Source organism: Dipteris shenzhenensis, chromosome 1 (assembly GCF_047967505.1).
Source record: "Dipteris shenzhenensis isolate YYH24624 ecotype China chromosome 1, Dip_SZ_1.0, whole genome shotgun sequence".
NCBI lineage: Eukaryota > Viridiplantae > Streptophyta > Polypodiopsida > Gleicheniales > Dipteridaceae > Dipteris > Dipteris shenzhenensis.
This window is the reverse complement of record NC_141596.1, coordinates 57,846,024-57,872,997: the sequence shown is the minus strand read 5'-3', so window position 1 is coordinate 57,872,997 and position 26,974 is coordinate 57,846,024. Positions and strand designations below refer to the sequence as shown.

Here is a 26,974-nt window from a genome sequence, read left to right as displayed (position 1 = left end):
CTTTCATGTCGAACTCTATAGATAAGTCTTGTATCAATTTCTTGATGAAGCTATCCTTGCTTCCTATCACAATCAGATCATCTACGTGCAAAAGTGTAATAGTAATGTCTTCCCCTTAAACTTTGTAGCAGAAAGTATGATCTACATAGGATTTCATGTATCCTAGATCATCAAAATACTTGTCGATTCTCATGTACCAACTTCTAGGTGTTTCTCGCAATTCTTGCTCTTCTTCATCAACCTTTTCTGTAGATGAATGTGAAATCGGTGCGTCTATCTCCTGTGTATTTGAGGTTTTCCAAGGGTTTTCTATATCGAAGATTACATCTCTCGAGATAATGACCTTGCGGTTGATGGGATCATACAACTTGTATGCTTTGCTTTCTTCACTGTAGCCAACCATGATGCATTTGCATGACTTCGCATCCGATTTCCTGTGATGACCGCCATGTATGTGGGCATATGCTATGCAACCAAATATGCGGAGATGCCCAATGTGTGGCTTGTGTCTAGTGAATGCTTCATAAGGTGTCATACCCTGAAATGGTTTGGTCGAAAGTTGATCAAGCAAATAGTTTGCAGTGGCTATTGCTTCTATCCAATACCAATTCAGAAGATGCATCTCAATGAGCATTGCTTTAGCACTAGGGATGTTTTTATCGAAGTTGTACTTATATATTAATATAAAATCTTGGTGAAAATTTATTAAGACTTTTTTAGTTTCATAATATCAATAGAACATATTACAATTTTATATATATTCTTTTAAAATTTTAAGAAAAAGTTGTAAATCCTAGCGAAACTTTAAAAATTTTCCCATAAAAGTTTCAAATCTTGGCGAATGTTTTAATCTTTTATTTTTATTAGGACACAAACTCCAAGATAAAAGTTTTTCTTCTTAATGAAACTAACAGAAAAAAATCATCCATGTCTAGCACTGTTTGCTAAAGTACCACTCTTCCTTTCAGCTCTTGCATTTTGTTGAGGAGTATCTACACAAGTGAATTGTCTTCGAATGCCGTGACTTCTGCAAAAGTTCATGAATGCTAAAGACATGTATTCACCTCCTCTATCTGATATTTTTGCATGTCTGGTTTTCTACCATGGCTTTGAATTCTTAAAATCTAGAAAACACTTTAGATTTCTCTTTCAGAAAGTAGACCCAACAATATCTGCTATAGGCGTTAATGAAAGTCAAGTAGTAAAGTGAACCATTGATGCTGCGGGTCTAGGCATAAACCCATACATTTGTGTGTATCAAATCAAGTATACATCGTGCTTGAGAGGTGCTTCTGCCGAAGTTGGTTCTCTTTTGTTTTTCAAAGTATGAGCTGAGCAAGAGCCTCAGCTTGCTGTCTCACAGCCTCATGAAAAAGAAAAGAGACCAAGGACAAAGAAGACCCCTAGGCGTGACAAGCCACCTTGAAGGACCCACCAGACACAGGAAGAGAAGTCTGAAGAGATGGTTGCAAGGGAGGAGAGGCAAAAGAAGTTCAAGGCGGACAAGCGGCCTGCATGGGGCCATGTCCAAAGGCTAGTGCAGGGTCCCCCAAAGATTAAGAGGCATAAAAAATCAGGCGTGAAGGCACTTCAAGAGATTTGCAAGTTTCAAACCACTGTGAATAATCTCATTCCCCATGCACCCTTCCAGCGTGTTATACATGAAATAGCATAGCATTACAAGGATGATGTGCGTTTCACTTCAGGCGCTATGGGAGCAATTCAAGAGGCAACGGAGCAGATAACAGTAGGTCTTTTTGAAGATGTGAACTTATGTGCTATCCATGCCAAAAGAGTAACAGTGATGGACAAGGACCTTGCACTTACCAAGTGCATCTACTCTCATCCCTCCCTTAGGCCCTAGATATTGTTTAGGTTCATTTGGTGTAACTTGAATCATTTTGTAAATCTCTGCCCTTTGAGGCCAATGAATAAAAGATATTTTTATGTTCTATTACTATTCCCATGTTATTATACATGTTACGTGATGCTTTCCATCAGTTTATGCAAGTTCAGTGTGAATTTGAGTGGTCAAATGATTTTTTTTCACCGTGGCGCAGAAGGAAAATGTATTCGACATTGTGCGGTGAGCTTAGAAATGCCAAAACCTCCTATGGCATGTATGGGGCCTATTTGACTTGGTGGCACAGAAGGCAAATGTGTTCGACATCATGCGGGGAGCCCAAAAATGCCAAAACCTGCTATGATGCGTATGGGACCTGTTTGACCAAGAAATGCCAAAACCCGCTATGGCGCATATGGGGCTTGTTTGACTTAGTCAAATAGGCCCCATATGCGTCATAGCGGATTTTGGCACAAGTCAAACAGGCCCCATATGCGCCATAGCAGGTTTTGGCATTTCCAAGTCAAACAAGCCCCATACGTGCCATAGCGATTTTTGGCATTTTTGGGCTCCCCGCACGATGCCGAACACATTTGCCAAGTCAAACAGGTCCCATACGTGCCATAGCGAATTTTGGCATTTTTGGACTCCCCGCACGATGCCGAACACATTTGCCTTCTGCTGAGATTCTTACTGGATTGCTTAGAAATGACCATTATAGTGCAAATATTTATCTGATAGCATGGTTTTGAACAAAATAGTGAATGAAAATATTAATGCCAATAATAATTAAAGTTACAAAATACAATGATAATATAAAATAAATTTTGTAAAAGAATACAAAATGGGACACTGTATAAAAAGTATATCTGTATTCATATAAAATAAAATTTCTATACAATAAGACTTCAGAGCCTTTCTCTCTTCTCTAAAACACTGAGAACATCGGGCTTTGAATTTCCAAATACACTCTTAGCTCTAAACCTAGTCGATAGAGAGAACGCTATTATCGTTGTTGGCTAAGGACATGGCTGCTGCCGTCAATGCTATATCTTGAAAATTGGTTCCAAAGGCATTGAGGGCAGCCATACAGTTCACCAAAATGACCTTGTCCGCATTGCGATTGATGTCAGCATGGCCAATCACTCATGACAAGGCCTTGCACTTCAGGAGGTCATCAGTGCCATGTGGAGAAAACTTTTTATGGATAACCACAAAGTGCCATTTTGTTGGCCAAGGTAATGTGCTAGTAAGTGATCTCGGTCGAAGCTACTACAAACAAGGCATTGCTAAGATGAGAATAGGTCGACCTCAAATGTCTCCTGCAACAGTCCAACATTACATTAGAATTTCATTAAAGTAAAAGTATACCAAGAGAGACGAAATTCAAAGCTCATCGTTTCTTACCACTATGGAGTCGTTATGCTCAATCCCTTCCTCTTTGTCAATGAGGATGGATCAGAGGCCTCCTGCTATCTGGAGTGAGATGTAGAGGCTTCTTCTGGAACATCAGGTAGGTCGGAGTAGATTGATGTCTCTGCATCTTTGATTTGGGCCAGTGTTAAAGCAAGAACCTCTTCTATTGAATCATCTGCTCCCAAAAACCTAGGTTTTTGCATAGTCGTATCCACCTCATATCCATACAAGACACCAAGAGCTTTATCCTCCCAGAGATCAAACATAACCTGTATGTTATGGAGAAAGAGGTATTATTCTTCATCGACAAGAAGGGGAGCAAGAAACCATATCATTGTTACGGGGTCAACAGATGTGGTGCCCAAGGTGGATGGAATTTGAGAAGTAGAATGGGATTCAAGAGGTCGCTAGAGCACTTCCAGGGCTAATGCAGCTTCCCACTCCTCAGCTTCTTCATCTATGGGCTCTTCATTGTAGATGTTGGGCTCATCTACAAAAATAAGAGGATCGGAAAGGACAAGGGCAAGGTCAGGGCTTGAGGTCGAGGCGTCCTCTTCCATTTGTCCCTCTTAGAGAAGGAAAATAAAGTACCACCATAGAAGCCACTGCTATAGGTTGAGACTATGGGAAATGTGATACCCAAAAAGTCCTTTAGTATATTGTAATGTATGATAAGGCCTTGAACAGAAAAAGAAAAACTATATCACTTTGCAATAGCGATCTCCACTTAGCCAAACATGCTTCACCGAGCTAAACATATTCAGACTTGGAAAACCCTAGCCCTAGAAGCATCCCCTAAATTGAACGTGGATATATGCTATAAAGAAGAGGAGATACAATGACAAGGAGGGAGGGAGTAAGAGATTAAGCACAAGAGGGATATATATATCCTATAGTAACGAAGTATAAAAGTGAAAAAAGAGACATAATGGAGTGAAAAAAATGCCTTGCCTTGTCTTTTAAAGCAACTTCATTTCGACTGAGCCGAAATTCGTTCATGACTCAGTTTGTTTTCGATCCTTTAGGTGCACGTCCCGTATAGAACACAAGGGTCTTCTTAAGTCCGATGTCGTTTCCTTTAGAACTCAGAACCACTCTGTCTGTCCCCGTGGCTTTCCAGTAACCCGAAGCAGTAAGACGGGTGGGTCGATAACCATAACGGTATTTCTTGCCTCTGTGAGTGAAGAAAAAACCATTCCTTTCCATCTATGATAGCCACGGCTGGAAGAATACAAGAAGTCATGCACTCATTAAAAGCAGGAAACAGAATTCAGAAAATGGACATGCAGACAGAATTTGAAGATACATGTCTATACACTGCGTGATCTCCTAAGCGACCGACTATCTCCTCCGAGTCATGCTTGTAAGCGCACAAACAGACAAAAAGTATGAAGCATAGGGACTAGCAGTCAACAGTGTTTTGACGACAGACGACTACTGTGAGCAACTGAAGCGGCAATTATTTAAACACCAAAGCGGAGGAAGGACGTGATCCCACGGTGGTACCGATAACTAAGGTCATCACGTATGCCAGTTCTTCAACTTGATCTTCCAGCGAGTGAAAATAACTCACTAGCATTCACACCTAGAGGCAATACGGCGAGAGAGGAAGATAGAGCAGGGAAAGAGATGCGGAAGACCAGGTAGCTGCCATGGGTCGTAACGATACAAATCCACTATTTTGATGAGCTGATACTGAGGTGGTGTCCAAGGGTCATGCGTGTGAGGTAGAAGGCGACGAGCTCTTCGTCGGTGGGGTGGAAGCGGAATCCAGGAAGGGCCATGGAGCTGTGATCAAAGGGCAGGTGAGGATCGGGTGAGGTAGAAGGGCTGGGCATTGCCATGTCTTGAAGGGGCGGAGGGTGGGCTGCAGGGATGGGAGTACGAGGCAAAGGGAAAGTGTAAACGTAATGGACAAAATGGAGTCGGTGCAAAGCCATGCAGTTTTGTCCATATATTGATAGGCACAACATTGAATCATTGAGTGGTAGGCCCTCTCACATGGAGATGTTTCCAAATAAAACATGATACCCCAAGATGATTGCATGGTGGACGATTTGCAAGTGCGCCTCAGAGTCACATAAACTCCAAAGATGACCTTTTTCCTTAGGTATCACAATCTTTTAATGGTTGGGTCTCTACTTTTCTCCTCGTCATCACCATCATGCTAAAGGCCTCTAATAATGCTCGAGGCCTGCTCATGCTAGAGGCTTGATTGGTTGCTTTAACTTTGGAATGCTAGCTACAGCCTTCCAAGTCTCTATGAAATGGCCTCCGCATGCCTCGGCTCTCCACATGGTCAAGATGATGTTATCATTTTTGCCCTGTACATGTGGGAAAGGCTAGGGCCAACCCTTACACAAAATCACAAGCACAGCTCCTCATCACTTTGATGTTCTAGAGGGCTTCACTAGGCCCTTTCCATCCACTCATAATGTTTCTATAGATACATAAAAGAAATCAACACTAAACCATATAGTGGTTTGTTGAAAAGTGTAACCTATCGCCAGACATACAGTAGAAATTATCTTTTCCATGGTCTCTCCATGGTCCTTGTTCTCGAAAGCTTCTCTTCAGTCCTATACTTGACCGGTGCCATAACAAGACACTAGAAGATGACACACACATGGAAATCATTACTGATTTCAAAGCAATAGGTGGCGCCAAATCAGAATCTTGATTACACATAGCTATCAATGAGCTTTCAATGCCTTTGAACCTGACTCAATATACCATAATGCTTAGGTTGTAACTATGAAGCAGGGTGGTTGCAAGCTAAGGGTGTCCGGCTCAAAATTTGAAAATCTAACCTTGTAGATGGGTTTAAATGGCTTGTGCAGACCGATTTGAGTACTTGGAGGGATCATTGAAGGGCTAACAGGGATTTGTGAGGGAATTAAAACAGGCGTTTTAAATCGGCGAATTAAAATGTTTTAAGCATTTTTTGACCCCCTAGAGCCAAGGATTTAAAAAGTACCTTTTTTAAAATAAAAATACTTACTTTTTGACTAAAGATCGCATCCTAACACCCTAAACACACAAAAATGCAGTTCTTTACACTAGCTATCCACCGAAAGACCACCGCATGGTAAACGCCCTTACCGCACACGGTGCCATTACGAGAACATCGCACGATAGCTAGCCATACCAAGCGGTATCAGTTGCCTCGTACGGTCCTCGTCTATAAGTCGTCTATACCAGCGGTATTTATTAGGGCACCAGTAAACACCACCGGTAACCTTCCTGTACTACACGGTACGTGTCCAATCAACACGTGTGATAGCCTAGATCATCCGATTGGGAAGGATAAGAAATCTTGTACGTTGAGATATTGCGTGGTACAAGAAGATTACTGATGGTGTCTGTGATAGATCCTATAAAAGGACCCCACTCCCGCCACTACCGCCCTGCCAAACTTGTCACTTTCCCATTGCAGCTCCCGCTTTCTGCCTTTTGGTGAGATTCTAGAGCTTTTAGAGTCAGTCACTCAGGCTAGGTGATGACCCGCCTCAGTTGATTGGATTCACCTTCTGGTTGACTATCAGTAGGCTGTTTGAGACATGGAAAGAGAGGGATTCAAAGAGAGAGAGAGAGAGAGAGGGAGAGAGAGGAAAGAGAGGGAGGGAGAGTAAAAGAGAGAGAGGAAAGAGAGGGAGAGTAAAAGGGAGAGAGGAAAATAGAGAGAGGGAGAGTAAAAGAGAGAGAGGGAGAGATGTTTGTTTATGTCTCAGTCAGGCCAAGAGATGAATATCCACTTCGGCCAATCATATTCGCCTCACGGCCTTGACTGATGTGTATAATAGTAAAGGTCGAAGCCGGGTGATGGCTCGCATCTGCTAGTCGGTTCCCCTCGCTTCAATCTTCTTATATATCATATCTATTTATGTACACTCAGTAGAGCTGAGTTTTATCTGGATGATGGCCTGCTTTTGTCGACCGGTTCCTCCCGATAAAACTCTTCCCAACTGGATGTGTGATTGGCAAAGCTGATCTAGATCATCTTGGTTATGTGATGTTGTTATATGTTTTCTGTTCTTACCTCCACTGGTTGATAGATTGACACTTGATAATGACTTTATGGAATTCACTCTATAATGGTAGAAGATCGCATAGTGATTGCTATAGAAGTAGATTATGCTGCAAGATCACGAATTACTTGACACAATATACCATTACCTCGGAAAGTTAGTAGTTTATTTCTAAGGATCGAAAGTATTTCAAAAACGTTCATGATGTTTCTTGTTGCTTGTTGCTTGTTGCATGTTGCTTTTGAGTGAAATTTAGTTTACACCTGCACTGTGTATTTTAAATGTTCTTTATTTTGTATGTGTATTTTAAATGTTCTTTATTTTGAAGTTTGAGCGCTTACAAAACAATTGCTGCATGCACTAGATCACTATACTACCTACACACCCATCTTCGATGGCAACACAAGAGCTGTTAAAAATTGAGATTCATATGCTTGCCCATAAGACAATGATCAAGCACTTGATAGGAGTGAGTGACGAAGAAATTAGAGCCCACGCAAGCTCAAAATTTCTACACGATCAAATGATATCCTAAATACTTGACCTTCTTTACGCGAGCCGACCCACCCAGTCGCAGTCAAATGACACAGTCAGAGGTGAAAGTGATACTTGATCAATTTATCCCTCGAGTGTTTGGAGATCTAGCAGGACAATGGGGATTATACAAGAAGGTGAGCAATGTAGCCTTGCCTGACAATGGAGAGGTGAAGCTTGCACTCTGGATGACTGAATGGAAGGCATCGCAGATATCTAAATTTAGAAAAAACTAGAAGGAGAAAGGGTCCATCGGAAAGGCAATAGCCAATGCCCTGGTCCATATGACTAAGATGTCTAGTGGTCCAGAAGCAAATGCCGACCTAGGACAAGTTGAAGGGAGAGCACAGATAGAACTATGTACTACATTTGCTGACATGTGCTCCCACACAGTACACTTTCCATTACAAGCGTTGACCTTGCATGAATTGGTGGACAAGGGAGGAGAAGGGAAGGTATTCAAGATACAAATCATGGGTGTCCCAGGTCTTAGGCCAACAGAGTGGTATGCTGGCAAGAGGAGTAATAAAGACAATGCCCATGCTCATCTGGCACTAAGATTGAGCTAGCGATAATAGTTGTCCATAGAGTTGTCTGTCGAGTATTGGGGTACTCACACACCCAAGAGTTATGGGTTGCCACTCCCTTTTTTAATGGTGGAAGTGTGCACGATATGCTGATGTGTCTCCCACAGCGATGTGGCACATATGTGCAATGGGTTAAGGCCACACATCCTAGAGAAGAACCTCGCTTTGACTGGAAATGTCCACTCACCAGGTTGTGAGCAAGGTTATTTTGTCATCACATTCCAAAGGAACGGATTGAGAGGAGACAAAGAGAAGCCTGCAAACGAGGAGAAAGCAAAAAAACAATAGGTATAGCTTTCATACTCTTCTCTTTCATGATATTTTTTCATGTATTGTTTCTTCCTTGAGAGAAAGAAAAGAAAGCACTCCCTATGGTGTGTTTTTTCCTTTTAAAATCTTTCCAAGAATGGTCCTTTCATCTCATCATATGTAGCAAAGTGCGGTAGCCCATACTACATGAACCAGCTCATGCTCTCCTTTCCATTGTGGCTGCAAATTGCTCCTTCTTTACTGCATCTACCAATCCCAAGAAACCACTTGCAATCTGTCTGATTTCAAATTGCCCTACATGACTATTAGGGTCTTGTCCCTTTTTCCCTTGTGGGATGCAAGTCTGCATCCTCTTGATCTTGCTCTCTCTCTTCATCAAATTGCCACCGCTTTCGTACATTTTGCACACCTTCCAACATGCAACATCACGCTTTCTTGATTCCTTCCATCTCATAGGCTTTTCTGATGTCGAACCAACTACAAAATTGCCAAATGTGTTCAGGGTGGTTCTACCCAGAGCACTTCTACATCAGACCCTAAGCAAACACTTCCATCAATAGCCTTAACATGGCATAGGAATACAACCAGATAGAAGTGGGAGCTGATTACAATTCAGTAATACATTGCGAATAGCAAATATGAATCAGAAAGTATTTTCCATTCATTTATCATTATCGGATTACAGTAAAAGATAGAGTGGAACTGATAAAACAGAGCATCATTGTAATCCGATTCACCTCTGAGTGCTTAAAGGGATTTAGGGGGGATTTAGGCCCCGAGGTGTTTGGGATTTAGAGGGAAATTTAGGCCCTGAGGTTGAGTGGGTGTGTAAAGGGATTTAGGGGGGATTTAGGCCCCGAGGTGTTTGGGATTTAGAGGGGATTAAGGGTTCGGAGGGGGTTCAATCAAAGGGAATTTGGGCAGTTTTAAGGAGTTTAGGGGAGGGGCGTGTAAGGGGGTTTGAGGGGATTTGGGGGATAGGGAGAATAAACTACCGACCTCAAGAGATATGGCAAGGCAACATGTGACCTCTCTTGGCGGATTAGATTACAAGTGCATCCATGCATGTGTCAACAATTGTGTTTTGTTTTGTGGACTACATAAGGATGCAAGAGAGTGTCCTACTTGTGGAGAGGCAAGATATAGAGCAGATCTCAAAACCTTGGACGTGCCTCATAAGGTATTGCGACATTTTCCCATAATCCCTCGCATCCAACATATGTTCAAGTGCAAATCTATTGCAGAGCTCATGTCATGGCATTCCTCGCATCAATCAACCGATGGCAAGTGGAGAACTCCCGCGGACTCTCTTGCGTGGAAGCATATTGAAGACACATGGAGTGTTTGGCTTGACTGGGGGGATGATTTTGGATGTGTTTAGGTGGAGAGGATCAATAGTGACATCTAATCGGATAGGGGGCCACCTCTCGAGAGTTTGGAGTGGCTACATGATATATTGCCTTGTCCTTGCACACATTTCAAGTGAGGGGTTTGTCATCAATGCCATATTGTCATGCACCACTTGCAGATGTAGCCCTAGAAGAGGATATTGGTCATCATGCAAGTGCATCATCGATAAACCAATGATATTTGAATGATTCATGGATACTTATATGACGTGCGTGTTGCACACACTAACCTTGCATCATTATACATGATGAGGAGAGCAGCAAGGGAGCATGTGCACCACCACCACAGCTCAAGCAAGATGACCTTGAGGATGATCCTCTAGATGACAACGAGGGTATGGCAAGCATGGTGGATAATTTGCAAGCAAAGTATGGATGGTCAGACACAAGTGTCTCAGCCTTGATGAGGTTGGAGCCCTTATCTTAGTATCTCATTCCTAATTGTTTTAATTAATTAGTATCTTATTCACAAGGTTTCTTGGGGACTTAAAACACAAGGGTACCATACTTGTCCTATTTGTGGCCCTAGTTTGAATGGACAACACTCCAAACATATGAGGAAGGTGGCTTATGAAGGTAATGCTCAATATCTTCCACTTGATCATCTTGCACATGGTCAATTTGATCCACCACCGATTCGTAGGAAGGCAAGTGACTAGATTCGGGATTGGAGAGCTAATAGTGAGGAGCCTCCTCCTGTTATGGACCAACTGCCTATCTTTCACCAGCCTCCATATTGGGTCAAGTTACAAATCAATTGAAGGGGCAAATTGATGTGTGTGTGTGTATGCCTATGGTGGAGTCCTATGTAAGGAGTGTGTGAGTGTAGGTGTGCTAGAAGTTTAAAGTGACTCATCAGTTAGGTGTGTCACGTTGGTGTGATGAGTGAGTGATCAGGAGGTGATTGATTGAGATAATGATAGAGATGATTGTGAATCTGGGATCTACCTACATGGAGGCAATTGCCTATATATGTAATAACTCTTGGAATAAAGCTTTACATTGTGTGCCTCATTTCTTCCTCATGAATTCACACGTGGTATCAAAGCTTGGTTAGAATCTGAGTGCCTAGAATGAGATCCCTAGTAGATTCCAACTATATTCTATCTTCTTCCCAAATGCCTCTTATCTCTCCCTCTTCTACCTTGAGCTTGGGAAGCTTTGTTCTCTCCATCCATGCAATGCTTTGAGAAACCCCTTCAGCCAGACCTTCCTCACTCCTGGGTGACCTATCTGACTGGTGGGATTGAAGAGATACGTCAACATGTCTGCGCACTACCTCTCTGTCTATTCTGTGCCATTTTTGCAATGCTGCTCATCTCAATCACTTATCTTGCGATTCCTCTGAGCCAAGCCTTCTCCACTACTAGAGCTACCTACTGAAGAGATTTGGAGTGTTTTGGTCTAGAGATGAGGGAGTACTAAGCAGAAAACCAATCGGCTTTTGAGAAGACAAAGTTTTCTCAAGTGATGGAGATGCTGTTGGCCTAGGGATATAACGTGCCATTTCAGCTGTGGTTTGTTCTGAGCTTTCCTTGCATATATATCTATGATTGCACAGTAAAAGCCCCTATCTTGGTGATGCTTGGAGTCAGGTATCAAGCCTCCAAAGTTTCCATGTACTCTGCAAGCATTTCTAGTGTATTTTTTGGAGTTTTTTATGCTACACTAAATGCTTGAGGAGAAAACATTCAGTTCAAAAATTGTTCTTCCAAGTTTCAGTTCAAAGTGTGCCCTTTCAATTTAGAGAATGTTCTTCCAAGTTCAGTTGGTGTTAATCTCTTGATAACATGCCAACTTCAAGCTCTCAAAGCTCTTCAAATGTCAAAAAGACTATAAAGATAAAGTACAAGGTGAAGAAGACTCCAGTTAAGACGTTGTGGGAGAAGCCAATGGGTTATGAATATGCCAAACAATTAGAATTTTCAGAATTCTTATCTTGCAATTTGCATCCATATGGTGAAGGTGATTTTTTTTATCAGAAAGATTGATCTTTTGTAAACACTGCCATTAATTTGGTAAGACCTTCCCAAAATGGCTTCCAAACTGAAAATAGATAAGTTTGAAGGAGAGGGGTTCCACACTTGGCAAACAAAACTGAAGTTTATTCTCATGAAAAAGGGAATATGGAAGGTAGCAAATCGAAAAGAAACTAAACCTACAACTAGAGAAGGAGAAGCTTCATGGCTTCCAAAAGATGAAAATGCACTTGCTATATTTGCTCTTGGTCTGAGTGATTCCTTTATTCATCACATTGATGGATGTGAGACTGCTCATGTTGCATGGACTCATCTTGAGCATGTTTTTGGAGTAGAGGGAAGATGCTCTAAGTGTTGAGATATCGAGCTCCACTTGCGATATGCCAAGGTGACCGTTGTGCATTTATGTGACCGACTTGTTAGCTGCAGATGCGGTTGGTACACTGCCCACGAATAATAGCTGGATGACAGCTATCCTTATCTACTCTAGTTCATGGCTCAGTTAGTATGCCACCTTAGTTAGTTGAGTTTGGTTTGAGACCCACATATAGGGTTCTTCTATTTCTTTGTACTTGAGTTCTTTTGGCTTTCACAACTAAGAAGAGGAAAACTGTTTTCAGCCTCCACCTTTGTGTGTATTCCCCCATTGTGTATGTGAGAAAGCCACAAGTGAGACTCCTTCCCTCTCTCCCACTATCTTCACATGGTATCAGAGCTTGATTCGTGGTAAGGAGCTCAAGAAAGCAAACCAAGTTCGCGGTTTCCTAGTAAGAGGACCAGTGTTGCTTTCCTTTTTCGAGTTTGGGAGCAAATCTCTATAAGTAGCACAGCCGGAAGTGCAAGAGTGCACTGTCTCAGATTGAGACGCCCTTCGCGGTGTGGCGAGAGGGTAGTATATGCTACAGGGCCATTTCGGGGCCCGTTTTGAAGGCGGAAGTTCTTCGCAGGCACTCAAAAAAAGGCCATGTTTTTGCTGTGTGACCACTGCTCTGCTGGTCGGTGAAAAGTTACCGTAGAAATCACATCGTATGACTATGTGCAGAGATATTGGGAGTTGTAGAATCATGCTTGTTGCCTGTTGATGAAAAATTGTCACTAGGAAGTGACTGTGTGGTCAAATACCACTTTCGTCAATTTTGCAGATTTGCTCGTGTGAGGCAAAAGCTGTGTTTTTTGCAGTGACAGAATATTTTGCAGTGTTCGGTAATGGCGTCTGATTCTCTTTCACAGATTGTCACTGAAAAGCTTGATAAGAATAACTTCCAGGCATGGAAGTTTAGAATGACGAATTTCCTTATGGGAAAAGGCTATTGGGAGTTCATTATAGGAAATGAAGAAGAACCAATTCTTCCTAATGTTCCCAATCAACAGGAAATGTAGGCATTTAAAGGATGGCATGAGAGAGCCAGAAAAGTTATCTACTGGCTGTCTATCAATATTTTGGATTCTATGATTGTGCATATTCAAGATGCAAGTACGCCAAAGGAGGCATGGGATACTTTGGCAAAAATGTACAGCACAAATACGCAAGCCAGGAAAATGCAGCTCAAGCAGGAGTTGCACAATGTGCAGAGAGAAAATATGAGCATCAATGACTACCACATGAAGGTGAAGAAAATTGCATATGCACTTGCTTCCATTGGGTTGCAAGTGGAAGATGATGATCTAGTTTCTGTGACCTTGAATGGTCTAGGAAAGGATTATGCACAGTTCCGGACATCCATTGCCGTCCGTGAAAAATTTCCTGATTTTGAAGAGTTGTTTGCTCTTCTAATTTCTGAAGAGCAGAGAAATGGGTGTGCATCTTCTTCAGGAAGAACTTCAAAAGAAACTGTCTTCTACTCAAATGCTGGAAGAGGTAGAGGCAGAGGTAGAGGAGGCCGATCTGGAGGCCATGGTAGAAATCAAAATATGCAGCAAACTCAAGAAAACCAGTCCTATGGAGGAGGACGTGGTAACTCTAGAGGCAGGGGGAGCCAAAGAGGCCATGGTGGATGGCAGAGAGGCCAAAATGCAAACAACAACGTTGAATGCTACTACTGTGGTAAAATGGGTCATATGGCTAAGGACTGCTACAAAAAGCAGAATGACATTATGAATGGAAAATTGCAGCAAGGCAATTATGCATCTTCTAGTAGACAGGGTGATGACAAAAATGAGCATCTATTTATGGTGCAGCACATGACCAATTTTGTGACAAGTGCAGAAGACATGGATGAAGAAATGGATGCCTTGGAAGCAAATGCTACATGGGAATTGGTGCCTTTGCCTAAAGACAAGAATGCAATTGGCTGTAAGTGGGTTTATAAGATCAAGCATAATGCAAATGGTTCTGTGAACAGATACAAGGCAAGATTAGTTGTCAAGGGGTATGCACAAACATATGGCATTGATTATAAAGAAACATTCAGTCCGGTTGCAAGGATGGCAACTGTAAGAGCAGTCATTGCTATGGCTGCATCAAAGGGATGGTCTTTACATCAGATGGATGTAAAGAATGCCTTCTTGCATGGTGATTTGCAAGAAGAGGTCTTTATGGAGTAGCCACCAGGTTATGTTCATGCTATTCATCCTGAGTTTGTTTGCAGGTTGAAGAAAGCCTTGTATGGCTTGAAGCAAGCACCTAGAGCATGGTCTGACAAGATAGGACAATATCTTGTCACTATTGGCTTTCAGATTTCCAAGGCAAATTTCTCACTCTAAGTGAGAAAAACAGAGAAAGGTATTATGTTGCTTGTCATTTATGTTGATGATTTGATCATCACAGGTGATAGTGATGAAGATATCCTTCATGTGAAAATGCTATTGAAGCAGAAGTTTGAGATGAAGGATTTGGGAGAGCTGCGTTATTTCTTGGGCATTGAGGTGATTAGATCACCAAGTGGGATACAGCTCTTGCAGAGGCAGTATGGATTGGACATGCTATCCAAATATGGGATGACAAGCTGTAAGCCTATTTCAGTTCCTTTGGAGCAGAATGTGAAGCTGAGCACAGATGCAGGTGAGCTTTTGGAAGACCCTACTATGTACAGACGCATAGTAGGAATTTTGATTTATATGACTATTACTAGGCCAGATTTAAGCTATGCTTTTGGAGTGGTAAGTCAGTTTATGCAGGCTCCAAGGAGACCGCATTTGGATGCGGCTAGACACATACTCAGGTATGTGAAGTCCACATTGCAGTATGGACTATTTTATGAGGCTGGGGTTCAGATACAGTTGCATGGATACACTAATGTTGATTGGGCTGGTAGTATTTCTGATAGACGATCTACCAGTGGATGTGTGTTCTCTTTTGGGAGTGCTGCAGTCACCTGGAGTAGCAAGAAACAGCCTACAGTTGCCTTGTCGAGCACAGAGGCTGCGTACAGGGGTGCAGCAATGGCTGCCTGTGAGGTAGCTTGGTTGCATAAGCTACTTTATGATATGCATCAGTCTACAGATGGGCCAGTTGTCATTTATTGTGACAACATGAGTAGTATACACTTGGCAAATAACCCAGTCTATCATGCTAGAACAAAGCACATTGAGGTGCATTATCACTATGTGCGGGAGAAGGTTTAACTAGGTCTTATTGATCTAGTTTATGTCAGCACTTAGGATCAGGTAGCTAACATATTCACGAAGGCATTGGGCGCAGAGAAGTTGCGCAAGTTCAGAGACCTGCTTGGTGTGCAGGAATTGGGATTGAGCTCGAGGGGGAGTGTTGAGATATCGAGCTCCACTCGGGATATGCCAGGGTGACTGTTGTGCATTTATGTCACCGACTTGTTAGCTGCAGATGCGGTTGGTACACCGCCCATGAATAATAGCTGGATGATAGCTATCCTTATCTACTCTAGTTCGTGGCTCAGTTAGTATGCCACCTTAGTTAGTTGAGTTTGGTTTGAGACCCACATATAGGGTTCTTCTATTTCTTTGTACTTGAGTTCTTTTGGCTTTCACAATTAAGAAGAGGAAAACTATTTTCAGCCTCCACCTTTGTGTGTATTCCCCCATTGTGTATGTGAGAAAGCCGCAAGTGAGACTCCTTCCCTCTCTCCCACTATCTTCACACTAAGTTTAGCTTGCTTATCAAGTTCTTTGACTTAAAATTAGATAGAGGGGAGTCCATCTCTTTACATCTAAATTCAATGAAGAGCATTTTGATACAGTTATATGGCATCAAGTTCAATCTTGATGAAGATATTGTAATTGGCATCTTCCTTAGAAGTCTCACTGAAGAATATGGCACTATTGTTACCACACTCACCAATATTCCAGAGATAAGTCTGGTAGAAATTGAAGCATCACTCTTGGAAGAGGAGAGAAAGATCAAACAAAGAAGTTATTACAAAGAAGGGGCATATTTGGCCAAAAGTAACTTCAAGGGAAAGAGCAAAATGAAATGTAACTTTTGTGGCAAACCTGGACACTTTGAAAAGGAATGTTATGCCAAGAAGAGATGTTTAGCCAATCTTGTTGAGGAAGCAGAAACTGAAGAAGAAGAAGAACCAGAGAATGTCAAAGCTCTCACTGCTTACAACACCCATTAATTATGACAAGGGTGGGGATCCATATGTTTTCTAAGTTATGTGTGTGTGAGGTCAATAATGGTTCTCTACCATGGATACTCCATCCTTAAATGATTGCTAGTCTTTTGAGATTTTTTCCTTGTTGTTGGACTCATTGGGTTTTACATACATATTCATTGTCTATCTCCCAGTTGTAAACCAAGAATCCTAAGAGTGAGTCACAGGTTGGGGTCATGAGTGTTGCCACATGATGGTGGGCAAGCCATGGAGCATCCCATGTACTACTGCTGAAGGATGAGGTCATCAATTTGTGGGGGGGAATGAAGGGGCAAATTGATGTGTGTGTGTGTGTATGCCTATGGGCTTGGAGTCCTATGCAAGGAGTGTGTGAGTGTAGCTAGTGTGCTAGAAGGTTCTAGTGACTCATCAGCTAGGTGTGTCAGGTTGGTGTGATGAGTGTGTGATCATAGTAGGTGATTGATTGAGATAATCATGGAGATGATTGTGGATCTGGGATCTACCTACATGGAGGCAGTTGCCTATATATGTAACCACTCTCGGAATAAAGCTTTACGTTGTGTGCCTCATTGCTTCCTCATGAATTCACATCAATCACCTCTTGGATCCCATGCATATCTTCAAGAATGTGGGGGCTTCTATTTAGGCACACTTGGTTGGTGACAAATACACAAGGGGAGTGCGAGAATACTTGCATGCGGATGCCTCACTTGTGGTCCCAAGAGCATGTGCATAGAACTCAAGAGGGTGGTCCACAAACCCAAGAGCGTCCTCCTAGAATTATTCTCTCAAAGGCACCATGGATCCTTTCTAAGGTATAGGAGGCAAGGGTGAAGGTGGATATTGCATCTTTTCATACACCCACGAGACACATGCGTTGCCTGAGGGGAGCATTTACAAAGGAAAATAAGCTTAGTGGCCTCAAGTCCCATGATTGGCACAAGGTCTTACAGGTATTCTACATGTCAGCTCAAAAGAAGGGTAGAACTAAGATTGTGATGCTTTCTTATAACTTAAATGATTATGACACATTGTGATAACTCCTTTGTTGCTTGGGTAGTTTATCCTCCCAATTATAGTGAGAGAATGCGTATCAGAAGATGTTAAAAAAACTATCTACAACATCATTGGCATTATAAGGTATGCTTACTATCATATCACCTTCATTATATTTCATACAATTTTAAATGATTGGTAGAAAATATTGAATCTTACGGGTGCATATGGAATAGGTAGATCTCACAAAAATAGATATATGTATCAAGTAGCAAGAGGGCTAAAGTGGACTCCATTGAAGCTGTGTGCTTGCTTGAGAAGCACTTTCCCTCAAGCATTATGATGACTCAAGTGCACTTTCTTATAAACGTAGTTGATGAGATCACCATTGCAGGAACCATTCATAGTCATTGGATGTTTTTCCTTGAATGATTTATGAAAACTTTGAAGGGATTTGTAAGGCAAAGAGCTAGACCCAAAGCAAGAACGGCAAAGTGAGGGTTTGTGTAGGAGTTATTGGTATACATCACAGAGTTTCTTGCATCCATGGATCCCTATATGCCACATGCTTGGAACATCAGGACGATGATCGTGTCACTTTTCCTTAAATGATTTATGAAAACTTTGAAGGGATTTGTAAGGCAAAGAGCTAGACCCAAAGCAAGAACGGTAGAGTGATGGCTTGTGCAAGAGTTATTAGTATACATCATAGAGTTTCTTGCATCCATGGATCCCCATATGCCACATGCTTGGAACATCAAGGATAATGATCGTGTCATTCAGGAGGTTCCCCAAGGTAGAGGGGTTAAAAGAAAGATGATCAAAGAGCAAAGAGAGAATTTCAATAAGTTTGGTATCCTCAATAGTCCCAAGATGCAAAGATGGGTGGAGAGATATAAAGAAGCTAAAGCAAAAAGATGAGAGGACAAGATTTTAGAGTCATGAGGGTGCCATATCTACCAGACCTTGCTCTTCTCTCTAGACACATGTTCTGTGATTGACTACAAGAAGCTCTTCTTGAAGCTGAACATGATGTAAAGGATGTAACCAATCGAGTGCAGGATCTTGTAGTCAGTGGATGTATGCCACATGTAAGTTTTTTACCTTTCTACTTAATTTGGGTATTTATGATCACAATTGCTACAAAATGCATCCTCATTGTTTTAATCATGTCCTTTTGTAGTACAAAAATTACAATGCATCATGGTCACATGGATGGCCTTTTTTGTGGAACACATTGATTCAAGGAGCAAAGTGCTTGTTTGATATTACTTCAAATGAACCTCCCTTTTATAGGTGAGGGTACTTACATCCATTTGCTTGCTCACATGTAGGATATCTCCTCCATGCCATGTGGCAGCTTTCCCTTTACTCATACCTTTTCTCTACATGTGCTCATGGCACCATATCTCAACAACTCCATCTTTTATCAACTACCATATTGGTCCCACCTCAAGATCAATCACCTGCTTGATTCCATGCATATTTTCAAGAATGTGGCATCTACCATTTGGGAACATTTGAATGGGACACAAGATTCTACAGGCATAAGGGAGGATCTACGCACCACAAGGAGGATGCTTGAAGCTTGGCCACAAGAGGGGCCAAATGGGCGTGTCTTTTTACCCCATGCACCATGGAGGTTATCAAAGCTAGAGATGGTGGTGGTTAAGTGAGCTATCACTACAATTCGTACTCCCATTGGATGCATGAGGTGTTTTAAGGGGGCCTTCACAAAGAGCAAGAAAAGAGGTGTAGAGCAATTATATGGCTTGAAATCTCATGATTGGCACAAGATGCTCCAAGTAAGTATTTTATTAGCATAATCTCTTTTCCCTTCCAAATTTGTGAGTGTAGAAGCAACTAATTAACCATTCCTCGTGTGTTCAATTCATACTACCTACTAGCATTTCTCATAGTGCATCGAAGGACGTGAAGGACTATATTTACAAGATGGGCGAGCTTGTGAGGTACTTTACAGGATACAAAATGTGAAGCATATCAATGCTCCATGCAAGGTTTTCATATTGCTAATATGGTGCGCTTTTTTCTTTCTAGGTATGTGAGCTCAAAAGAAATAGATCCCACCATGCTTGAGAATGCTCGAGTTATGTCACTAGAGGTGGTTTGTTTAGTGGAGGAGACCTTTTCACGTTCTATTCTCACAAGCCAACTACATCTCATAGTGCATTTGGTGGATGAGATTGCTATATGCGGCACTGTACATGCATGATGGTTGTTCTTCCTTGAGCACTTTGTGAAGACCTTGAATGGTTTTGTGAGGCAAAATGCAAGGCCCAAAGGTAGCATGGCCGAGGGTTGGCTGGTACAAGAGTTACTTGTATATATTTTTGAGTTTCTTGTTGATGTGGATAGCTCTCTCCCATGACTATGGAGAGATGATGAAGGCCTAAGGATGACCTCTATTGTGCCTCAAGGGAAAGGACGGAGCAAAGTAATAGACACCAAGTTGCTTAATAATATCAACCTCTATTGCATGCTTAATAGTGATGTGATGAAAACATGGGTAACAAGATACGAGGATGCAAAGGCAAGAAGACAAGGAGAAAGAGCCCTCTTTTGTCCACACCACAGATCTTGTGTGCCATACCCTCGGCATCTAAGAGCACTTCCAAAGAATATTCATGTGGATTGACTACTTGACAAAATGGAGAGAGTAGAGAGAGACGAGGGGATGCATATCACAATGGAAGAATGGGAGTATGCTAAAGGATGCATGAGCAATGTTGGTATATAGAATGTTATGCATAAGTTAGGAGCTTTCAACAATTTAGATTGCTTATTCAATTTATTTTGTCTTGGTGTAGTGTATGTACTATGTTCAATGCTATATGGTTTGAGGGCAAGCATTTTTGGACACAACGGATTGATGATAAGAGAAACACACAAGATTGCGGCGTCATTGCTAGCTTTGAGGGAGCCAATGGAGCCATGGATGATTATTGTGGCATAATCCAAGATAATATTAAGCTTGACTTTCGACGCTTATTTGTGTATTTTTTGGATGTCAAGTGGTTTAAGGACGTGGTGGAAAGAGGCCCTAATTAATGCAACAACCAAATGCCATGCAAGTGGCTTTGTAACTATTGACTCTACAAAGTTTTGGCAAAGCAAGAAGGACACACTAGTACTACCGCAACAGTGTGAACAGGTATTGTACACATATAAAAATACTCACTTTTAAATATTTGATACCTTCGATGCAAGGAAAATAACATGATTGTATTTGTGTTTGAATTATTAGGTTCTCTATCAACCAATGGTGTGGATAATAATAGGTGGTGGCATGTCATACCTATTACGCCACGCTCCAAAGTGATGCATAGTATACTTACTAATATGGAGCATATGGAGGATGATCATGGCCATAGAGGTGATGATGATTGTGATACAAGAGAGGAGGATGATCATCAGAGGATGATCATCAGATAGGAGATACAGCTATTGAGGCCATTACCCATGAGGACGAGCCTGCTATTGGTGATGCTAATTTCGATGAGCACATAAGTAGCACAAGTAGTAGTGGGCCGAATGTATTTATAGATTTCAAGATTGGTTTGGATTTTGAAGTAGATAGTTTGGCAAGGGTTGATCTCATTGAGGATGAGATCGAACCATAGCGCATCATTGATATTGGCAAAACTATTTTACATATTGTCTCATTCTCCTCACCTCACTTAGTTTTTGTATATGTGGGTTTGCAAGAAAGCATTGATATTTTTATTAAAATTATGTGCTTTGGTAATCATGGGCAATGTTTGGAAAGTAGTGATGCATATTTATCAGCCTACAGCAAAATATCACTCTCTGTATTCTCAGTTCTGCGTTTATAAAGGTGTCTAAATCCACATCTAAAAGACAGTGTAGATGTGCTATTAGATGCGTTAATAACCGTGCTATTAAACGCATTGATAGACACGCTCATAGACGTGCCTGTAGTTTCACTATTCTATTTGCACCTATAGACACGCCCAATATTTTGCGCATCTATAGTTGCTTTGTCTTGTTGTGTAGAAATACAAGGTGGCCAAAGGAGTGGATAGAAGACTAGTAATAATAGTTGTGCTAGATAGTCTATAAAAGACTAGCAACAATAGCTAGGAGATACATAATACTAACTAGGTATCTAGAAATACTAGCAAACTATAGCTAGCAGGATGACATAGGTTACCTAGGTAGCATAGGCTAGTTACTTATTTGATTGCTAGAACTTAGAAAATATAAGCAGTAGTAGCAAAGTAATATCTCTACTAGTTGTCAAATAACATCAATAACTAGTTGTTCAACTTGGTAGCTATCTTGTGGTATTGGTTATATTATACATACATAGTAGAGCAGCAAAAAACTCACAATATAGTAAAGTTCAATGTAATATCCGATAATTATCTAGAAGTTGAAGTGAAAATTTAACATAAGATAATTTCATAAGATCTCCTACATAGTGTATGTTGAATTTGAGTGTGATTAGTCTAAAATGTAAAACAACATCTTTCAACTTGCTATGCACGTCAATTTGGTGTTGGAAGTTTCCTTTTGTAATATGCTATACTCCTTCATTCCCAGATGCTCTAATTTGGTTGTACATAAATTCTCATTATGGATATCCAATATTCTTGAGGTTGTAAGAAGACATATGTTACCTTGAATCCCACCATCTGATAGCATCATAAAGCTTTACATTATGAGGAACAACGTGATTAAAGATTTTGGTTTCTTAATCACTAGAGTGAACTTATGTAGAGATGAATGCATTTTGCATTTGTATATCCTTTTTAGAAATGTTGTGATGATTCTTTACATGTGGATGACATGGTAACATATAAAGAAAAGCCTTTTCAATAATCTTGATCCAAATCAGTCATCAAGTTATTGAAGCATATAATAACATTCTAGCAAACTTCCTTATTGTGGCATTGGTTTAGTCACAACAATTCTCTACTTGTAATTCTACCAACTTGTCATAGCTTTTGCATGTAAGTGTTATGTCATTATCTCTTCTACATTGTTCAATCGATCTAAAAGCTTCCTAATCTTGTACAATGTACTTGACATTCTTAAAAAGAGTCATGCAGCCATGGCACAAAATGTTTCACAAAACCACTATATTGAGAAGATACTTAATTTTTAAGCTCTTGTAAAGACATTGAAGTGGACACTTTCAGCCATTGGTCAATCATGGAACCAATAATAACTAATAATTTAAAGAAGAAAGATTGACACAAGCGCAGAAGCAACTTAAAATGATGGTTCAAAAGGCATGGTTATGTCCTCAGCAACTCCAATGAAGCCCAAAAGCGTGCTTTGCAAATAGTGATTTTGCCCTTACATTTTAAACTTCCCTAGAATTGCAAGTAGTGATTCTGACCTTACTTTTTAAGCTTTCCTAGAATTGCACAACATTTCTACTCAATTTTCAAAGTTAAAGCATGAAACAACATTTCCTTATGTATCAGTACATCGAAATAGGCTGCAAAACATAGGGAGGCTAGTGGTCATAGCTATCATAGTGAAGGAAGGAGAGAGAGAGAGAGGGGGGGGGAGGGGGGCACAATTCAAATTAGAGGGCAAATATGAATGCCCATTTGATATGTCCACAACGTTCTTTGATTAGCAAAAAAGGAGAGAGAGAGAGAAGGGGGGGGGGGGTGTTTTGGGAAAATTTCAAAATAGGATGTGATCCAATTATAACCGGACTCGATGGCTACTAACATATTACTAGTTACAAAGGTTACGTACATCTTTAAGTTAAAAGAAAGTGTCCATCTGGTGGTAGAAACACGCAAGATAGAGCTGAGTTACATTCATTTCAAAGTCTAAATGTATAGGAAATGTACAACTTAAAAGAGTTACAAAAGTATACACCGTAAAAAGAGTGACAAGTATACACAAAAATTAAAAGATGGGTCCATATAAAAGGTCATCTTTATTTTCTCGAAAGAAATACTTATTTGTACCGGTACAATTATATACAGTCCGCACAGCTTAACCCACTTTGCATATGCACATGTCCGCACAGGTTTGCGCCTGCAATAATACTTAAAGCATTGCATAGGTGATGGAATGAAAGCACACCTTAGTATGACTGAAGTATAGCGATGGTCCTCAAATTATATTGGAGAATCTACTAATCGAAAGACAAAACCAAGTATGTAAGAATGACTGAAAACTATACATCCGTGTTATAGCCCAATGACAGATTTTGATTCTGACGAGAAACACATTTAAATAACATTGAGGGGAAGCAACCCTCATTTCTGAAATGCAAAATCTCAACAATTTTGTCATGCATTCAAGGACTTTCCCAAGGTGCTTCCTTTGAGATCCTGCACAACAAATTAAGGACTGCGTTTCCTTTTCGAATCTCGTTTGAAGTTCAGTGCATGGGATTCCAAGCACCGGTGGACTTCAAGATTTTGTTAACTGTGTTTGGAGAGCGCGATACGCTTCCAAGAGGGATGCCGAAGGAGGGCCGTACTTGACCAACCAAGCACTGACTGATGATCTGCCCAGTTGAATGACAGCGTAACAAGCTGCTGGACGGGGTGAACCCTCGTTGGCATGACCCTTCTGGGTAGCTGATTAATGGAGATATATTGACACCTGGGTTGCCAGCGCCATTTGTGTAGTAATGATTGTCTGTTAAAAGTTCAAGTTGGGTCGTGTAGTTGCTAATTGGCTCTAATGGAAAAACATGCTGAGCCATGTTATACGCGGAAACAGTGTTCATATTTGCAATGCTACTCACATCGGGGAGATTAACATCAGCCATTTTCTGTGGAAGTGTTGATCGTTGTAATACAAAGCTCTCTGCTGATGGTAACGGAACATGAACCATTGGCTGCGGTACATCGTTCTGTGCATGATTCCACAGAACATAATTTTGGCATTGAGCTTCCATCTCTGCTTGGATACGTATTCCCATAATCTCATCTAGGGAGTTTCTACTAGAAACTTCATCGGCCTTCATTAATGCGCTTGTGCCGCCAAACAGAAGGTCCGAATTTCCAAATGATATCGAGCAGTCGCCGTCACTGTGCTTGCCAATGCTGTTTGAAGTCGATGCAGCTAAACGATTAGGGTCTCTAATTACTCCGACGCTTGCAGAAGCTTCGCCATCGTATTGACCCTCCGAGCCTGATTTTCTATAGACCCGGCACAGCGCCACCTCATTCTGCAAGGGAAGGACACTAGCTCAGTATCTCTCTTTAAGTAGAAGGAACGCTTGGCTACGTGTAGCGTAAGCTAGATATCAGCACAAGATCCAAACCGAGTACGAGTGTTCGGTGCACACACTGAGCAACATAGATTGTATGAAATGGGTACTGAGTCCAGCAAACATATGCCTGGCCGAATACTGACGATCCACTACGAGGCTTCCCCTGTGGCTAAGTTAATATTATGATGAAATTCTGTACTTATTAGGGCTACAGCAATTTAGATCTTTGGACACATATGCTCAGAGAGATATTTCCGGCCGACAAATTTTCAATATAACGGCGTATAACTTGTTGATGAACGCCGTTTCTTCTAGAGGGACATAGCACAGACGACATTAGACTGGGTTTCGCACTGTTCAGCAATGACCTTGTTGATGCGCGCTTTTACAGGGACATAGCAGACTAGACGACATTAGACTGGGTTTCAGACTGTTCAGCAATGATCTTGTTGATGCACGTCGTTTAATCTTCTAGAGGGATATGCATAGCACAGACGACATTAGACTGGGTTTCGCACTGTTCAGCAATAACCTTGTTCATGCGCGCTTCTACAGGGACATAGCACAGACGACATTAGACTGGGTTTCACAGTGTTCAGCAACGATCTTGTTGATGCACGCCGTTTCTTCTAGAGGGACATAGCACAGACGACATTAGACTGGGTTTCGTACTGTTCAGCTATGACCTTGTTGACGCACGCCGTTTCTTCTAGAGAGACGTAGCACAGACGACATTAGACTGGGTTCGCAATGTTCAGCAATGACCTTGTACTTATTAGGTTTTCATTTTCAACAGAAAGCTCTCAAACATACCTTGTAGCTGGAAGCTTCTGCGTTTTGGAGAAGCCGATATTCATTCATGACCCAATTGGTTCTTGATCCTTTGGGAGCACGACCAGTGTAGAAGACGAGGGTTTTCTTGAGTCCAATGATGTTACCGTGAGAATTCCGAACCATCCTGTCTGTCCCTGTAGCTTTCCAATAACCGGAAGCAGTAACGCGGTTGGGTCGAGCTCCATTACGGTACTTTTTATCTCTGGGAGTGAAGAAAAACCATTCCTTCTCCCCTACGAACGCCAGTGCTACAAGATTGCAAAAGAGCCATGGAAGTGAACTAGTCAAGAACTAATGAAGTCGTTAAACGGAAGAATATGGAGCAGATGACAATCAGAAAACGCTACTTTGAGTCTAGACCTACAATGTCTTCAGATTGAGTGTGTCAAAGCACGTGGACGTCTATAGACAAATATGATTTATAGTGAAGATGTCTCAGGGAAAGCTAAGCGTGTAGACTGTTAATTGAAGCTATATCTTTATGTGTAAACCCGTCCTGAGGAATCACAATCAGCGGCACGAATGCATGCAAGCCGAGGCAATTGATTTGACGGTATCAAATGATTATGGCTTTCGATTACTCTTTGAAAAAGTAGAACAAACGGAGCTGTGCATTAGACGGATTTAATCTTAGCCACCCGTGAGTTGAAACACCATCACAGAGAAGGACGAAGTGCAGAGGGGTAGAGAGAGAAAGAGTTGTTAACATAAATGAAGACCTCGAAGCTATACAACATGGTAGAGAGAGAGAGAGAGAGAGATGACCAGGGAGCTGCCATGGATCATAACGATACAGATCAACCAATTTGATGAGCTCGATACTGAGCCGTTTACCAACGGCCATTCGTTTGAGGTAGAAATCGACGAGCTCCTCCTCAGTCGGGTGGAAGCGGAACCCAGGAAGGACCATGGAGGTGTGATCATAATTGAGGTCAGGATCGTTCTCGAAAGGCGCGGTGGCAGGGAGAGGCGCCTGCATCTCGTGAATATCGATCGAAGGGGAGCAGGATGAGCAGGAGCAGGTGCTTCTTCTGCAAGGAGGACGTATTGTGCATGTGTGTGGGGTTGAATCACTATGACAACTACAATGAAAGGCAATGGCCAAAGGCAAAGGCTTGGGGCTTCAAGAGGCAAAGGGAAAGTATACAAAGACAAAAACATGCAGTTGGTGAGGCTTGATAAGACCTTTTGCAAGCCCGTGAGGCCATCTATCGTCCACTAACCTTTCATTGCTGTGCAAGATTTAGTTTTCATTTTTTTCTATGACGTGAAAGACCATCTTTGATTGATAGATACACTCCATGCCCCA

The 26,974-nt window shown here is 41.5% G+C and overlaps 1 protein-coding gene across 1 annotated transcript; it reads right to left on the bottom strand.

Annotated features, from left to right (window-relative positions):
- Positions 1 to 23,804: 23,804 nt before the first annotated feature.
- Positions 23,805 to 26,737, bottom strand: LOC147906103 (uncharacterized). Its single transcript, XM_087383146.1, has 3 exons — positions 26,431 to 26,737; positions 25,645 to 25,913; positions 23,805 to 24,786 (listed from the first exon to the last, which is right to left on the bottom strand). Exons 1-3 carry the CDS (start codon positions 26,642 to 26,644, stop codon positions 23,989 to 23,991), a joined length of 1,281 nt encoding a protein of 426 aa, XP_087239272.1. The 5' UTR covers positions 26,645 to 26,737; the 3' UTR covers positions 23,805 to 23,988.
- Between the last annotated feature and the right edge of the window lie 237 nt (positions 26,738 to 26,974).

Excerpts from the sequence above, each read along its gene's own strand:
- LOC147906103 (XM_087383146.1), bottom strand. The coding sequence starts at position 26,644 with ATGCAGGCGCCTCTCCCTGCCACCGCGCCTTTCGAGAACGATCCTGAC. Across the intron at positions 25,914-26,430 it reads TGATCCATGGCAGCTCCCTG|CACTGGCGTTCGTAGGGGAG; the intron begins GTCATCTCTCTC and ends GCAATCTTGTAG. Across the intron at positions 24,787-25,644 it reads CAGAAGCTTCCAGCTACAAG|AATGAGGTGGCGCTGTGCCG; the intron begins GTATGTTTGAGA and ends CTTCCCTTGCAG.